This window comes from Sorex fumeus, unplaced genomic scaffold (assembly GCF_029834395.1).
Source record: "Sorex fumeus unplaced genomic scaffold, SorFum_2.1 ptg000098l, whole genome shotgun sequence".
Taxonomy (NCBI): Eukaryota; Metazoa; Chordata; class Mammalia; order Eulipotyphla; family Soricidae; genus Sorex; species Sorex fumeus.
Window position 1 is genome coordinate 63,616,215 of NW_026606155.1, and position 16,478 is coordinate 63,632,692.

Sequence of the window (16,478 nt, forward strand, 5' to 3'; positions counted from 1 at the left end):
TAAGCAAGTACTCTACTACTTAAGCTATATCCCTGGCCCTTGGATTCATTAAAAGAAATGATATGTCTTATAATGAAAAATATTTAAATTTACTTAAAAATTTTTTGCCTACTATGCAGTGTTCAGGGATACAATGATACCTTGGTCAGATAGTTCAATGCTTAGGTCTGGAAATTTTAGGAGACAGAGAGAAATTACAGGTTGTAGGACACTTGCCTTGCATATGGTGAATTCAGGTTTGATCTCTGGTACCGAACATGATCACCAGAGCCTCGAGGAATGACCCCTGAATATATAGCCAGGAATAAACCCTGAGCACTGCTAGGTATGACCCCCCAAAGAACCCAAAAAAAATGTTTTGAAAACATAATTTTTACTTTTTTTAACAACTTGCTATTCATATACTCCATATTGTCAAACATTCTCTCCCCCCCATATATGTGTGTGTATGAGTATGTGTGTATATATATATGTATATATATATAATGACAATGAACCAACTTTTTGTTTTTTGTTTTTGTTTTGGGGCCACATCCAGTGCTGCTCAGAGGTTACCCCGGCTCTGCACTCACGAATTACTTCTGGCAGTGCTTAGGGAACTATATGGGATGCTGGGAGTCGAACTGAGGTCGGCCCTTGTACAAGGCAAGAGTACCCACCATACTATCCCTCCAGCCCCTGAGCTAACTTTTGACCACTTACCATGTACCCTTCACAATGATACATTTATTAAACTCTACATAAAATGTGTGTGGGATTATACACAACATTTTTGTCTGGTGAGTAAAATTCTTTAAGGTACTTTATAAATGTGGGGTGGGAAAGATGAGAAACAAAGTTAAACAATCCACTGGAAAGCACACAATTAATAGCAGAGATGGGATTCAAACCCAGAGAGTCTGACCTTGTATCTGATTTCCAAAGTACTATATTACATTGTGAAGAAAATACACAAGGAATATGTCACAATGCCTGAGACCCAAGAGGTGCTAAATAAACAAAAGTACAACCATTATCATACTATTTATAGCTTCTGTACTTACTCTGTGATAATTCTGGACTTCCCTTCAAATTCATCATCTTTGGTATTGATGGGCCATACACATCCACATCTAACAAGCCAATGGCCTTTGACTATAAGAAAACATAATTTATTTATTTAATTTATTTATATTTATTATATTACTCCCACTTCTCATCAAACATAAAGCTCATTGCATAGAACGTCCTGCTCCCGCGGCAAGCTGTCTTCACCAGGGCAACTCAGAGGGGGGCAGGTTGAGTTTCCCTCCCCCCACACAGCAGAGTCCCCCTCCCCTGCCACCATCAGCAGTCAAAAAACTCCAGAACCCAACTACATAGCCACGCTCAAGTCTGCTCTCCACAGGCTCGGATGAGCCTCACCAACAGGGGGAAGCTGCAGAAAACCCCAGATCTCATGACTGAGATCTCCAAGCTGGTGGCTTGGAACAGGACTGAACCTTCTCTCCCCAGCTCCCCACTTTTCCAGTAGCTTGGCAGTCACATCCGCAAACTGCCTCCAGTGCCATAAAATCTGATCAAGAGCCAAGATCCAGTGACTATGAAATAAAGCTCCAGGAGGAGAGCGACATAGAACGTCCTCTATGCAGCTACGTGACCTCTTATACTCTAGCCCACTGATGTACCAAAAGTAGCACACATTTGTTTGGGTTTAACAAACATGTTTGTTATCTCTTAGACAAGGCTTAAATGCTCCAGGATGAAATACAGTAACCTTCACAGACTTTCCTCTTATGGTGGTGGGAAGGTGCACAGTGGTGGGATTGGTGTCTGAATACTATCTGTAATAAACTATTGTGAACAACTTCATAAAAATAAAATTAATTTTTAAAAAGGCTCATTGCAGCAATAAACCTAACTGTTCAAAATACAGCTTGCAAAATATTCCAAAATCATAACCTAAACCAGTGCTTCCCAAAGTGGGCAATACTGCCCCCACAGAAGGCCAGGAGGTGGGGAGTGCAGAAGTGCTGTGGTAAGGCATGGTAGCAGTTTTGGCACAAAGCCCCTCCCAATCTGTTTGTTTCCCTGAGGAAGGTAGATGAGGGGGATGGAGGGAACAGGGTGACTTTTCTTTTAAGGGCACAATAGATCAAAAAAGTTTGAGAACCACTGAGCTAAATTTTTAGAACAACAACAGTATAAACTGTAATCATTTTCTGTCATTTCATGAAGTTCTTCTATATAATTGACTAGAGAAATTCATTACATAACCTTTATATAGTATGGTCCAGATCTCCCATATCAATTAATCTCCCAAATCAATTAAGACTCCTTTGATCTGAAAAATTGTACATTTACAATATTAAAAATAATGATTTACAATAGTAAGCAAAGCCTTAAGAGGATAGAGCACTAATTTTTAGAAAGTTCCTAATACAGATATCAAAAGAAAAGAAGAAGAAATAAAAGAAACATCAGAGAAACAAAATAATAAAGCAAGTTAGAAATTCTAATGCAGATATGGCAAGGAAATATTAACAAGGACAGTGACCAACACAACCCAGAGACCTCTTCTGTGCAGGCCACAGTGAGAAACCATGGCCTTCTGGAGAAGTCATCATAAACGGACAGCTTCCTCTGATGACCCTTCTAGCAACCCAAGCACACCAGAGTCTGACTGTTCTCTGCTGGTTCCCAGTTAATCAGCAGATCAGACAAGGGAAGGAAAACAAAATTTGCCCTTCCCAAACACCTTTGATCTTCTCCCCCGATTCCTCTTCCTCCTTCGCTAGATTATAGAAATCTATTATTAGTTTTTTTCATATACAAATAAATGAGTACTGATATTAACTGTATGTTTCACTAGGACATACAACTCTTCTCCTTTTGCTCTATTCTAAAGAAATAAAGTTCTGGAGGAAAAATTGGTGAACATTGAAACCATAAACTTCTCTTTTCCTTTTTATTTTATTTTCAGGACATATCCAGCAGTATTCAGGGCTTAAAACTGGCTTTGCAGTCAAGGATCACTCCTGGCAGGACTCCGGAATCCATATGGGGTTTCAGGAATTGAATCTATGTTGGCTGTATGCAAGGCTATCTTTCCAGTTCCATAAACTTTAACACTGCCAGACACAGTAACATATTGCCTAAATTATAATTTTATCAATTCTTTTTGTTGTTTTTGTTTCTGTTTTGTCTTTGTGGGCCACTCCTGGCATTTCTCAGGCGCTACTCCTGGTTCTATCTCAAGAGTGACTCCTGGCACTACTCAGAGAACCATATGTGGTTCCAGAAATCAAGCCAGGGGTAGGCTGCATACAAGGTAAGTGCCTTAATCACTGTACTTCTCTCTGGTTCATCAAAAGAATTCTTTGGGTTAGGGATATGGCTCAGAGGTATGACATTTGCCTTGAATATTTGAGATCCTGGGTTCCATTCTCAGCATCACCTTAAAAAATAAAAATCTTAAATAATACCTCATCTTCTATATTATCTACCGATTTCCAGAAAGAAATTTACCTCCTAAACATCACTGTCTGATTCCAATGAACAAAAAATAAGGTAAATTCAACAATTATGTTCCTAACTCTATACTAATTCAAATTGCAGTTCTAAGAAAACAATTTAATATCTATGTGTGACTTACTGAAATTAGGAACTATGGATTAATATATGTCTTTCAAAATCAGCTTATTAGGGGCTAGAGTGACAGTATAGAAGGGAAAGTGGTTGCCCTGAATATGGCTGACCCCAGCCAGCCCTAACCCCACATACGGTCCCCTGAGCATCCCCAAGTCTTACCCTGAACAGTCAGAAATAGCCCTGAGCACTACAGGGTATGCGACATCAAACCCCCAAAAATCATCATATTGTAAAACAATCTAGGAAATAAAATAATCTAGGAAATGCTTTACCTTTAGGTTTAATGTAATTAAGGATAAACTTTTTTTAATAAAAATATTAACTTTCAAAAGGTAGGAGCATTCCATACAAATTTTGACCCATTTCAACTCACTTATAAACCATAAACAAGAATTTATTTGAATTAAAATTAAATTTACTCTGGATAACAATGTTTTCAAGTGAAAGGACCTAAAACCTGAAAATGTAGAAACTGCTAATATAAATTTTTAAGAGTCTGCTGACTATGATTATCACCCTAGAATTTCATTTATTTTCTATTTTTTTCTCATGACATCTATAGAACCTAAAATCTCCCACAAAATAATTCCAATTTTATAAAAAGTGAAACTTTGGTACCACAGCTTCAGATAAAACTGCCCTAAAATGTCTTAGGGGGGGTTGATTTCACATGTACCTTGAAGGTTGATGATAATCAATACCACATGAGATTAAGAGGGCAGAACAGAGATGCTTCTGTTCTGTTTATATTCTAGCCCTATGAGAAGTTAACAACTGACTTCAGTTTACTGTCAAAGCTTACATGTATGAAAAGGCAATGGAAGTGAGGAAGGTATGACTAGGTAGAGGGAGGAAAAAGGAAGAGGAATGACAAGGAGGAAAGAGGCAGGAAAGGAACGGAAAGTTTTATCAGCAATATTCTATGAAGATACTGCGTGCACCAATACTGTACTAGAGGTCTGGCTGGCATAGGCCCGCTGACCCCAGTGCTGAGCTCTGCACCCTGCCTGTGGTCCCGCCTAGCCCCTGCCTTACTGCAGGACTCCTGAAATGTGTCCTGTCCACCCCCCAACCCCCAACCTCAGGCCTACTACTCTAGAAGGCAAGGTCAGAGGAGTGCTGCCGATGTAATCAGAAGTGTCCACCTCAGCCAGTCCATTTTCACCCTCTCCAGGGGGGAGGAGGAGGAGGAGGCCCTGCCAGCCCTGTCCCACCAACAGGACCCTCTTTGTGCACTATGAGCCAAGACTGGACAGTCCTGACTTCACAATTTCAATACCATCCTTCACTGCTGTCTGGCTAAAGCATTTCTTAGTCCCTTTTGGACAGTTTTCAATTGTTTGCATAGTAAATATAATTCAGCTGTGACCTCCTGGGTGTGTTTTATGTAAATTAAAGTCTCTGGTTTTAACTAACAGGGATGAGACAGGAATGGGGGTGGGGGGGGAGGCAGAAAGAACCTACATAAATAGTTCTCTAGCTAGCTTGGGGAAATGGGGTGGAGGAAGTGCAGGGGGTGAAGGAGGGGGATCAGTCTTTAAAAACACATCACCCTAGATAACGTCACCCAAATAAACACGCGGACATTGCCTGACTTATCTCCCACTGCTGGAATTCCTTCCTGGTGCCAGACACCCAGCTAAACATTTTGTTTATATTTCTCATTGACTTCTCACAGCAACCTCTGCAAAGGGTAGAACCTTCCTAAGATGAGAAAGTGTAAAACTAATCCTAGGATGAGAAAGTGTAAAATCAACACTCGAAATGAGTTTTTGAACAAGACTTCAAAGTTAAATGGTAAATTAAACACAAATACACTAGCTTCATAAGCCTCTACCAGAACTTGATCCGACAACAAAAGACTAAGAGAAAGGGCCCAGGGAGAAAGTGCAAAGGGATGGAGCCCCAAAGCCCCCTCCTCTGGGAATAACTGGATCCCAGCACTGCTGGAGCTGAAAGAGTCTGCACCTTTTTCTCTATAGGGCAAACAAGTATTAAGGGGCTAGAGAGAGAGCACAGGGGGTAAGGCCCTGCCCTATATGCAGCTAACCCTTGTTGGAGGTCCTCTAGTACTTCAATGGGAAGAGCTGTGTGAGGTGAGGAGGTGGGAGGAGAGTAGGGGATTGGGGAGAGGAGAGCAAATAAACTAATTTAAAAAGTTATTCATCGTTTAAAATCTCCACCAGCAAAAAGGTTTCTAGTAAAAATAGGTAACGGGATGGCTAGGGGGTAGGATTTGTAGGAGATATTGAAGGTCTCCGCTAGACAACTCTTCTTACCCCTCCACCTACAATCAGACAGATGGCCTAAGGAGAGATACTCACCATGTACACACAGCCGGAGCAATAGCACAGCGAGTAGGCATTTGCCTTGCACGCAGCCGACCCAGATTTGATTCGTACACCCCTCTCGGAGAGCCCAGCAAGCTACTGAGAGTATCCTCCCTCACCCCCCCCACAGAGCCTGCCAAAAACAGTAACAAGTCTCACAATGGAGACGTTACTGGTGCCCGCTTAAACAAATCAATGAACAAAGGGAGGACAGTGACAGTGACACACAGCTATGGCTGGAGACCAAGTTAATCAGGGGCACAGGGAGCTGCTGGGGTAGAGCCCTAGAGAGGCCCAGCTATAAATTACAGAGTAGCAAGCGTCAACAAGGGGGCACAGGTTACAGGATTCCGGCTTCGGACCACAGACCAGGGAAGTGTAAGCTGGACAGAGAACGATATAAGGACAAGACCAGGCCACCATACACTGGGGGCAAGCAGATGGTCTGGGGATGGGACAAGTGACCCTATATATTAGTAGAAGGAGAGAGGCCTGGACACTGGGGAGGGAACCAAACTCACCTACTTAAATTACAATAATTTAACTTCTTGAGTATCTGAGTCTTATAAGCAAATCCTCAATACAATACTCAAGAATTCACTAACTCAGGAATAAGTCTACTTTTTCACTAACATGAGCACCATCTGGAGATCTGGAGTGACCCCAAAGTACAAAACCGGGAGCAGCTCCAGAGCACTGTGAGATTTGGAGTCAAGCTGCTCCCTAAAACAGACAAAAAAAACTAGCATGAAATATATTGATATTTTAATATAAATAAACTACAATATAGGGTACTGGAGAGATACTACAGCAGGTAAATCACTTGCTTTGCACACAGCTGACCCAGGTTCGATCCCCGCCATTCCATAGGGTCTCCAAGCACCGCCAGATGTGATCCCTAAGCACAGAGCCAGAAGTAAACCTTAAGCATCATCAGGTGTGGCCCCAAACCAAGGTTAAAAAAGAAAGTAAATTAAACACCATATGGCCTTGTGAACCATATATCAGTGGACACTCAGCACTACCATGTATCAACAAAAAAGTCAGAAGCAGTACATGAACTAATGAATGAGTATGGCTGCATTCCAATAACTTTGTACTTACAAAAATAGGAGGAATTTGGTGAAAAGATCATAGTTGGCTTCTAATGAATTAGAGCATTGCTTCTTTAAACTGTGACTCACATCTCATAAAGGATAACTGAGTGACTAAGAAATCTTTAAACTTTGTTTTAGGACCAGAGAGAGAGTACAGCAGGTAAGATGTTTATTTGCTTTACACATGGCCAACCTGGGTTCAATTCCTGGCACCACAAATGGTTCCCTGAGCTCCATCAGGAATGATTCCTGAGTGCAGAGCCGGAGTAAGCCCTGAGCACTGCCCCTGTGGACCAAAAACAATGAAATACTTTGAAATATTCGTGATTTATGGGGCCAGAGCAAAGTACAGTGGGTAGAGCAGTGTACAATTGCATTGTTCGCAGTCATCCGTGGTTTCTTCCCAGGCATCCCATACAGTTCCCACAGCACCTCCAGGAGTGATCCCTAAGCACAAAGCCAGGACTAACTTCAGAGCACTGCTGGGTGTGGCCCAAAAGCCATAATAATAATAATAAAATATTTATGATTTATTATCAAGAAATTTTTTACTTGTATATACCTATGCTTTATATATATATATATATATATATATATATATATATATAGTCTCCTGCCCCCGCGCCTGGCTGTCCTCGCCGGGGCCCCTTGGAGGAGAGTGGGTTGAGCTTTCCTCCCCGCCCCAACCAGGACTTCGGCAGCCGAAGACCTCCAGGACCAGCCACCACCATGCTGAAACCACTCTCCGCTCACATGAAGGTACTGGGAGAGGGACAAAGTCACGCGGGTTCCGGGGCCAAGATCTCCAAGCCTACTCGGATTGGGGCCGAGCATCCTCCACCCAGATCCTTCAAATTCCAGTAGGCGGGGGTCACACCCACCAACTGGCCCCCTGGCGCCGTGCAATCCCATCAGCGGCCAAGACTCAGAGACTATAAAAACCAGCTCCCAGAACATCGCGGCCACATTCGCGGCCACGCGACATCTTATTATGACATCTTATTATCTCATTCCTACTTTGGACAAACTGGCAGGCTACCGAATGTAGCCTGCCCACACGGCAGAGTCTGGCAAACTCCCTGTGGCGTACCCAATATGCCAAATACCAGTAACAATGATGGGTCTCATTCTCCTAAAGAGCCTTGAATATAATCTCAGGGCTAGGATGAAAGAGACGTTACTGGGGCCTGCTCGAGGCAATCGACAAATAACAGGATGATTTGTGATTTGTGATCAAGAAATTTTTTACTTGTATATACTTATGTTATATATCTATGTCTGTCCTCCCATTGTTCATCGATTTGCTCGAGCGGGCCAGTAACCTCTCCATTGGAGACTTTGTTGTTACTGTGTATGCATCATGGGTAGCTTGCCAGGCTCTGCCGTGCAGGCGAGATACTCTCGGTAGCTTGCCAGGCTCCGAGGAATTGAACTCGGGTCAGCCATGTTGGCTGTGTGCAAGGCAAACGCCCTACCGCTATACTATCGAATTTCTGTGGCAGAAAAGGTTCACAAGTGGAAAACACCCTGACTTAGAGGACAAGTTTTTTCTCGACCAAAATAGTCGAGAAAAATAGTCGAGTCAATCACTTACAAATGGAATATTGGTAGAGTAGATGGGACATGGTCATCTTCTGGTGTTAAAAAAGTTATCTTAGCCATAAAGCCGGAAGAGAAGGGCCACATGGAGGGCGGGACCCACAGCTCCCGGAGAAAAAGAAAAAAACAGGTTCCAAAAAGAGCCGAGATCATCGGGAAGTCCCAGATGGGGTAGGTACCGCATCCCGCCTCCCCCAGATGGAACCCCGGTGACCAGAAGCCTCTACAACCACAGCTCGAGTATGTGGGAACTAGGACATTTCCTCAAATCTCCCGGGACTACACCTCCCAGGTAACCTCTGATTCCGGAAGTCACGCCCACAGCCCGCCCCCCAGCGCCATCTTTATAACATAAAGCCGGAAGAGAAGGGCCACATGGAGGGCGGGACCCACAGCTCCCGGAGAAAAAGAAAAAAACAGGTTCCAAAAAGAGCCGAGATCATCGGGAAGTCCCAGATGGGGTAGGTACCGCATCCTGCCTCCCCCAGATGGAACCCCAGTGACCAGAAGCCTCTACAACCACAGCTCGAGTATGCGGGAACTAGGACTTTTCCTCAAAACCGCGTGGCCGCGCGACATCTCTCTATATACAAAGTGATCAATGGGAAGTAAACCACCCAACGTTTCTCCCTGAAAATCAGAGTTAAGTTTGGAGCACGGCCACAGCCCCAGAAACACAAGGACTTAATGCAGAAACCAGCAGCTTGGAGCAGAAAAGTGAACGGACTATGCATTAATCCAGGCCATCATGTCTGCCCGGAGGGGAGAGGGTGTTGCTCCATTCGCCCTCTCTTCTCTGGAAAGAAGGATGGCGGCCGCATGGGAGCCTTGTGGACAGCAGGTATGAGCCGGGGTTGTGGGGGCGACTAAAACCTCATGGGAAGGGGGGCGTTCCGGTCCGTCCTTCACGCCCTACCGAGGTCACCAGGTGCCCCCCACGAGCGGCTCTCCAGCACGGCCACAGCCCCAGAAGCACAAGGACTTAATGCAGAACCCAGCAGCTTGGAGCAGAAAAGTGAAAGGACTATGCGTTAATCCAGGCCATCATGTCTGCCCGGAGGGGAAAGGGTGTTGCTCCCTTCCGCCCTCCTCCCTCTGGAAAGAAAGATGGCGGCCACACGGGAGCCTTGTGGACAGCAGTTATGAGCCGGGGTTGTGGGGGCGACTAAAACCTCATGGGAAGGGGGGCGTTCCGGTCCGTCCTTCATGCCCTACCGAGGTCACCAGTTGCCCCCCGCGAGCGGCTCTCCAGCCCAGCCACGGCCCCAGAAGCACAAGGACTTAATGCAGAACCTGGCAGCTTGGAGCACAAAAGTGAAAGGGCTATGCGTTAATCCAGGCCATCATGTCTGTCCAGAGGGGAAAGGGTGTTGCCCCAGTCGCCCTCTCCTCTCTGGAAAGAAAGATGGCAGCCGCATGGGAGCCTAGTGAACAGCGGGTATGAGCCGGGGGTGTGGGGGCGAATAAAACCTCATGGGAAGGGGGGCGTTCCGGTCCATCCTTCACGCCCTACCGAGGTCACCAGGTGCCCCCCACGAGCGGCTCTCCAGCACGGCCACAGCCCCAGAAGCACAAGGACTTAATGCAGAACCCAGCAGCTTGGAGCAGAAAAGTGAAAGGACTATGCATTAATCCAGGCCATCATGTCTGCCCGGAGGGGAAAGGGTGTTGCCCCATTCGCCCTCTCTTCTCTGGAAAGAAGGATGGCGGCCGCATGGGAGCCTTGTGGACAGCAGATATGAGCCGGGGTTGTGGGGGCGACTAAAACCTCATGGGAAGGGGGGCGTTCCGGTCCGTCCTTCACGCCCTACCGAGGTCACCAGGTGCCCCCCACGAGCGGCTCTCCAGCACGGCCACGGCCCCAGAAGCACAAGGACTTAATGCAGAACCCGGCAGCTTGGAACAGAAAAGTGAAAGGACTATGCATTAATCCAGGCCATCATGTCTGCCCGGAGGGGAAAGGGTGTTGCCCCATTCGCCCTCTCTTCTCTGGAAAGAAGGATGGCGGCCGCATGGGAGCCTTGTGGACAGCAGGTATGAGCCGGGGTTGTGGGGGCGACTAAAACCTCATGGGAAGGGGGGCGTTCCGGTCCGTCCTTCACGCCCTACCGAGGTCACCAGTGGCCCCCCACGAGCGGCTCTCCAGCACGGCCACGGCCCCAGAAGCACAAGGACTTAATGCAGAACCCGGCAGCTTGGAACAGAAAAGTGAACGGACTATGCGTTAATCCAGGCCATCATGTCTGCCCGGAGGGGAAAGGGTGTTGCCCCATTCGCCCTCTCTTCTCTGGAAAGAAGGATGGCGGGCACATGGGAGCCTCGTGGACAGCAGGTATGAGCCGGGGGTGTGGGGGCAACTAAAACCTCATGGGAAGGGGGGCGTTCCGGTCCGTCCTTCATGCCCTACCGAGGTCACCAGTTGCCCCCTGCGAGCGGCTCTCCAGCACAGCCACAGCCCCAGAAGCACAAAGACTTAATGCAGAACCCGGCAGCTTGGAGCAGAAAAGTGAAAGGACTATGCATTAATCCAGGCCATCATGTCTGTCCGGAGGGAAAAGGGTGTTGCCCCATTCGCCCTTTCCTCCTTGGAAAGAAAGATGGCGGCCGCATTGGAGCCTTGTGGACAGCAGGTATGAGCCGGGGGTGTGGGGGCGACAAAAACCTCATGGGAAGGGGGGCGTTTCGGTCCGCCCTTCACGCCCTACCGAGGCCACCAGTTGCCCCTCACGAGCGGCTCTCCAGCACGGCCACGACTCCAGAGCACAGAAACCAATTTCTGAACTATCTGACTTTCAGTAGAAATACTTCCAGGGTCAATAAGTAAAATAGCAGAAATCCAAAACCAACATTTAATTCTTGAACCCAGCTGTAGAAAGCAAATCACTTCACAATGCTTTTTCAGCATGTCTGATTTGGTGGGGTGGGGGGGTAAACTCTAAATAATAGTGGTGAATCTTTTAATGAAACAATGAATCTAATCAAAGCAGATAGAGTGTTAACTAGAATTCATCTGCCTCAGAGGGACTGAGAGGGGTGAGGGGTGGGGTCTTATTGGGGTTCTTCATGGTAAAAAAATAAGTAGTGGTAAAGGGAAATGTGTTTGATGTTTTCATGACTGAGACCTAAACCTGAAAGCTTTGTAACCTTTCCCACAGTGATTCAATAAATAAATAAATTTTAAAAAAAAGTTATCTTAGTAAGGTTTACTACATCTTTAATTACCAAGTTTATAAGAATAAGGTGTCATACGGTTGATGGAAACACACTTTTCAGGCTGTTTCACTTCAGCGAAGTTAATACAACATGGTTATATTTTACACATCAGGCACAAAATCAGCATTCATCAAACAGAAACACCAAAGGTGATATTAACTAGAATAAGCTGTACTTAGCTTATATTGGACAGTTACTAGACTGGTAAAGTGAACATAGCTACAAAAACTCAAACATTTTCAAGTAGTAGTCACAGTACAATAGTATGGCAGTAGAACAGCAGGAAGGGAGTTTGCCTTAAACACAATTGACAAGGACTCAATCCCCAGCACCACAAGTGGCCGGTCGCTCAAGCCCCACCAAGAGTAATCCCTGAGTGCAGCCAGGACTAAACCCTGAATACAGCCAGGTGTGACCCCCAAAATAAGAAGCAAACAAGCAAAAAACATTTTCAAGTGTAGAACTCAATATTGTTGAAAAGATACCAAATAAACTTCACTGTTGGGTAACATTGCTCTGTCCTTCAAGAAGCTTAGGTTTATCTGGTTACACCCATCAATCTGGTTACACCCATCACAGTGCTCCTGAAGCACTTCCACTTCCATTGTGTTTATCTGTAAACAGTCTTCCCTATGCTCCTTCCCACCCAGTTAATCAACTTTCCCCTTAATCAGACTTTGTTAATTTGTAAGATCAGTTTCCCAGAAATCTATGATTTTATATGTATGAGTGAAATATTGCCTTTCTCCTCTCCTTATGCCTTATGAACAGTTTACTTTAAAGTAATATCCTTTTTGTATAGATACAGGAAGACCGTTAACATTATGCTTTGTAATTTAGGATTTGATTGGCCTTGAATATTATTCACTCCCGGGCATCTTTCTCGACTTAAGCCTCAGTTGCCCTTAGTTCCTAACACCCCAAAAGCAGGGTCCCAACGAGGGACTGAATGGACCCAGGGCAAGCAGTGAGCTACCCTGGCAGCGAAATGGGCCAGGCCAAAGTGCCACGATTCTTAACTATAAGTTAAGAGTTTGATCATGGACAAATGCTGTCATGATCCAAGGTAACGACAAGACTAGGATCCTGCTAGGGGTGGGAAAGACTATCTGGCCTGAGCACCGTAGTCTGAGATCGAGATGGCCCTAGGAGAGCAATTCTATAAGTTTAAGATATTTCTTACTGTATCCATACAAAATGATTTATATTATATTCTTGTATACTTGTCGGACAAGGAGAGGAGAGGCAGGCCCATGGGATTCTGCTCTAGGGTGGGTCCTCCTGCTGAGGAAGGATGTCCTAGGAGCGGTCTTCCCTGAGGCTAAGATTTCTACCCCTGTTGATCTCCACCCCTATTGATTGTGACCACACCTATGTAATTGTTCCCCCAATTCCTCATAGAGGATTTAACTGTACTGTAGGAGCGGGCTGGGGCAGGAGGAAGAAGAGAGTTCAGAGAGGATCAGAACCCAGACTCCAGAGAAGGAGGATGAAGGGGAATGGAGAAGGAGAATGAAGTAGCTGGGGGAGGAAGAATGGGGGCAGAGATAGAGAGACAGATGAGGAGAGAATCAGAATAAACTACGACTAATGCCTACCAGCCTGGCCCTCGTTCCTTCCTCTGCCTGACCATCGCCATCGACCTCTCCAGGGTGGTAGGAGGGTGAGACTACCGAACGCGGGTGGCGGGAGAGATAGAGCCGCCGCCGTGTGGGTGCCGCGTGCCCCCCTATTTGTGTGAGTTTACACACTTCACTATTCATAATTTATTCCATTATATTTAAATGTGCTCCATTTTAAGTGTATTATCTTCCAATTAAAATTTCCAAGCAGCTTTTAAACTGTAAGAAAATTAATGAGCAAGGTAGGAGGCTATAAATAAAAAAATGCAGATGGATGTCTAGCAAAGTTATGAATCCTTTCCACCTCACTCCTCCTAAAATAATTTTACTTAGTCAAAAAAGCTCCAATTAGAGTATCATGCTAAGTGAAATGTGAGTCAAAAAGAGGACAGACATAGAAGGACTGCACTTATTTGTGGAATAAAGTAAAGTAACACCAAATGGCCCGCATGGCAAAGCTTGGCATTAAGTAACATAATGGGAGACAACACCCAAGGATAGTAGAGGACCAGGAAGGACCAGGAAGATTGCTCCACAACTTGAAAGCTGGCCTCACATGCTGGGGGGAAAGATAGCTCAGCTAGAGAAGGGACCACCAAGTAGTGGATACTTGAAGGGCTCGCTCGGGATGGGAGATGCGTGCTGAAAGTAGAGACAGAATATGATGGCCACTTAATACCTGTATCGAAAACCATAACACCCAAAAGGAGAGAGTGAAAGGGAATACGTCTGTCACAGAGGGGGTTGGGGAGGATGGGGCAGGGCGGTGGGAGGGATACTGAAAACATTGGTGGTAGAGAATGGGCACTGGTAGAGGGATGGGTACTCGATCATTGTATGACTGAAACACAAACACAAACAAACACTGTCCTCCCATTGTTCATCGATTTGCTCAAGCAGCCCAGTAACGTCTCCATTTTGAGACTTGTTGTTACTGTGTTTGGCATATCAAATACATCACGGGTAGCTTGCCAGGCTCCTCCGTGCAGGCGAGATACTCTCGGTAGCTTGCTGGGCTCTCTGAGAGGGGCGGAGGAATCAAATTCGGCTTGGCCGGGCTGGCTGCACGCAAAGCAAATGCCCTACTGATGTGCTATCGCTCCAGCCCATGACTAAAACATAAGCACGAAAGTTTGTAAGTCTGTAACTGTACCTCACAGTGATTCATTAAAAAATAAAATAAAATAAATAAATAAAGCTCCAATTAAAACTTTATCTATAAATTGAGTCTGACTCAAAAGGATAACCAATACAACTGTCACTGTCCATCTGTCGTTCATCAATTTGCTCGAGTGGGTCCAGTAACGTCTCCATCATGAGACTTGTTACTGTGTTTGGCATATTGAATACGTCACGGGTAGCTTGCCAGGCTTTGCCGTGAGGGCGAGATACTCTCGGTAGCTTGCCAGTCTCTCTGAGAGGGGCGGAGGAATTGAACCCGGCTTGGCCAGGCTGGCTGCGCACAAGGCAAATGCCCTACCACTGTACTATCACTCCAGTCCAACCAATACAAAAATCCTCGAAAATATACAATAGATAATGAACATTATCAACAAAATTAAACATAAGCAGACTATTATAAAATATAATTACACCTTTAATGTTATCATATACTTAACCTAATAATACTGATATTATATGGTTTTTCTTTTTTTCTTTTTGGGTCATACCCAGCGATACACAGGGGTTACTCTTTTTTTTTTTTTTTTTTTTTTTTTTTTTTCCCCCTTTATTTTATTTTATTTTTTTAAAGTTGTAGATTTACAATTTTTTGTGCTTTGGTTTCAATTATACAATGATCAGATACCCATCCCTCCACCAGTGCCCATTTTCCACCACCATGGATAATATCCCTCCCACCCCCATCCCCCCATCCCCCCGTCTCTGTGGCAGGGCAATCCCCTGTGTTCTCTCTCTCCTTTTGGGTGTTGTGGTCTGCAAAAGAGGCATTGAGTGGCAAACATGTTCAGTCCATAGTCTACTTTCGACATGCATCTCCCCTCCTGGGAGGATCCTCCAAACATCCTTTATTTGGTGCTCCCTTCTCTATCTGAAAAGCCCTTTCCTCTAGGATACCCGGCTGGCCTCTAAGTTATGGAGTAATCCTCCTGGTGCTGATCTCAGCTATTCTTGGGTATTAATCTCATACTTTGTTACTTTATATCCCCCAGATGAATGCAATCTTTCTATGTCTATCCCTCTCTTTCTGACTCATTTCGCTTAGCATGATACTTTCCATATTGTACCACTTGTATGTAAATTTCATGACTTCATCTTTTCTAAGAGCTACATAGTACTCCATTGTGTAGATGTACCAAAGTTTCTTTAACCAGTCATCTGTTCTTGGGCATTCAGGTTTCTTCCAGTTTCTGGCTATTGTAAAGAGGGCTGCAATGAACAAACAAGTGCAGATGTCACTTCGACTATACATTTTTGCCTCTCTGGGATATATTCACAGGGGTTACTCTTACTCCTAGCTCATGCACTCAGGAATTACTCTTGGCGGTGCTTGGGGTACCATATGGGATGCTGGGTATCGAACCTGTGCTGGCCACATGCAAGGCAAATGCTCTACCCGCTATACTATCACTTCAGCTGCTATACTGTTTTTCTAACTTCTATGCTATAGTCAGAAATCTAGCAGATGACAGTTAAATATTTTTTAAAAAATACATCAAATCCGAAGATACCATTCAGATTTCAGATTTGGGGTTTATTTAAAATTTGTAACACATCATGAAATTTTTAACACATCATAAAAGCTATGAAAACAAAAACCAAACACTGTCCACCTGTTGTTCATCAACTGATTTGCTCGAGTGGGCCCAGTAACATCTCCATTTTTTGAGACTTGTTGTTACTGTGTTTGGCATATTGAATACGTCACGGGGAGCTTACCAGGCTTTGCTGTGAGGGCGAGATACTCTCTGTAGCTTGCTGGTCTCTCCGAGAGGGGCAGAGGAATCAAACCCAGCTCAATTGGGCTG

The 16,478-nt window shown here is 45.0% G+C and overlaps 1 protein-coding gene across 1 annotated transcript in view; it reads right to left on the minus strand.

Moving 5' to 3' along the window:
• The window catches only part of NUBPL (NUBP iron-sulfur cluster assembly factor, mitochondrial), a 286,873-nt gene that overhangs the window by 226,746 nt on the left and 43,649 nt on the right, over positions 1-16,478 (minus strand). The window contains exon 4 of the mRNA XM_056133666.1: positions 1,044-1,134. Within this exon, the coding sequence (XP_055989641.1) occupies positions 1,044-1,134 (91 nt within the window). The remainder of the gene's footprint in view (positions 1-1,043; positions 1,135-16,478) is intronic.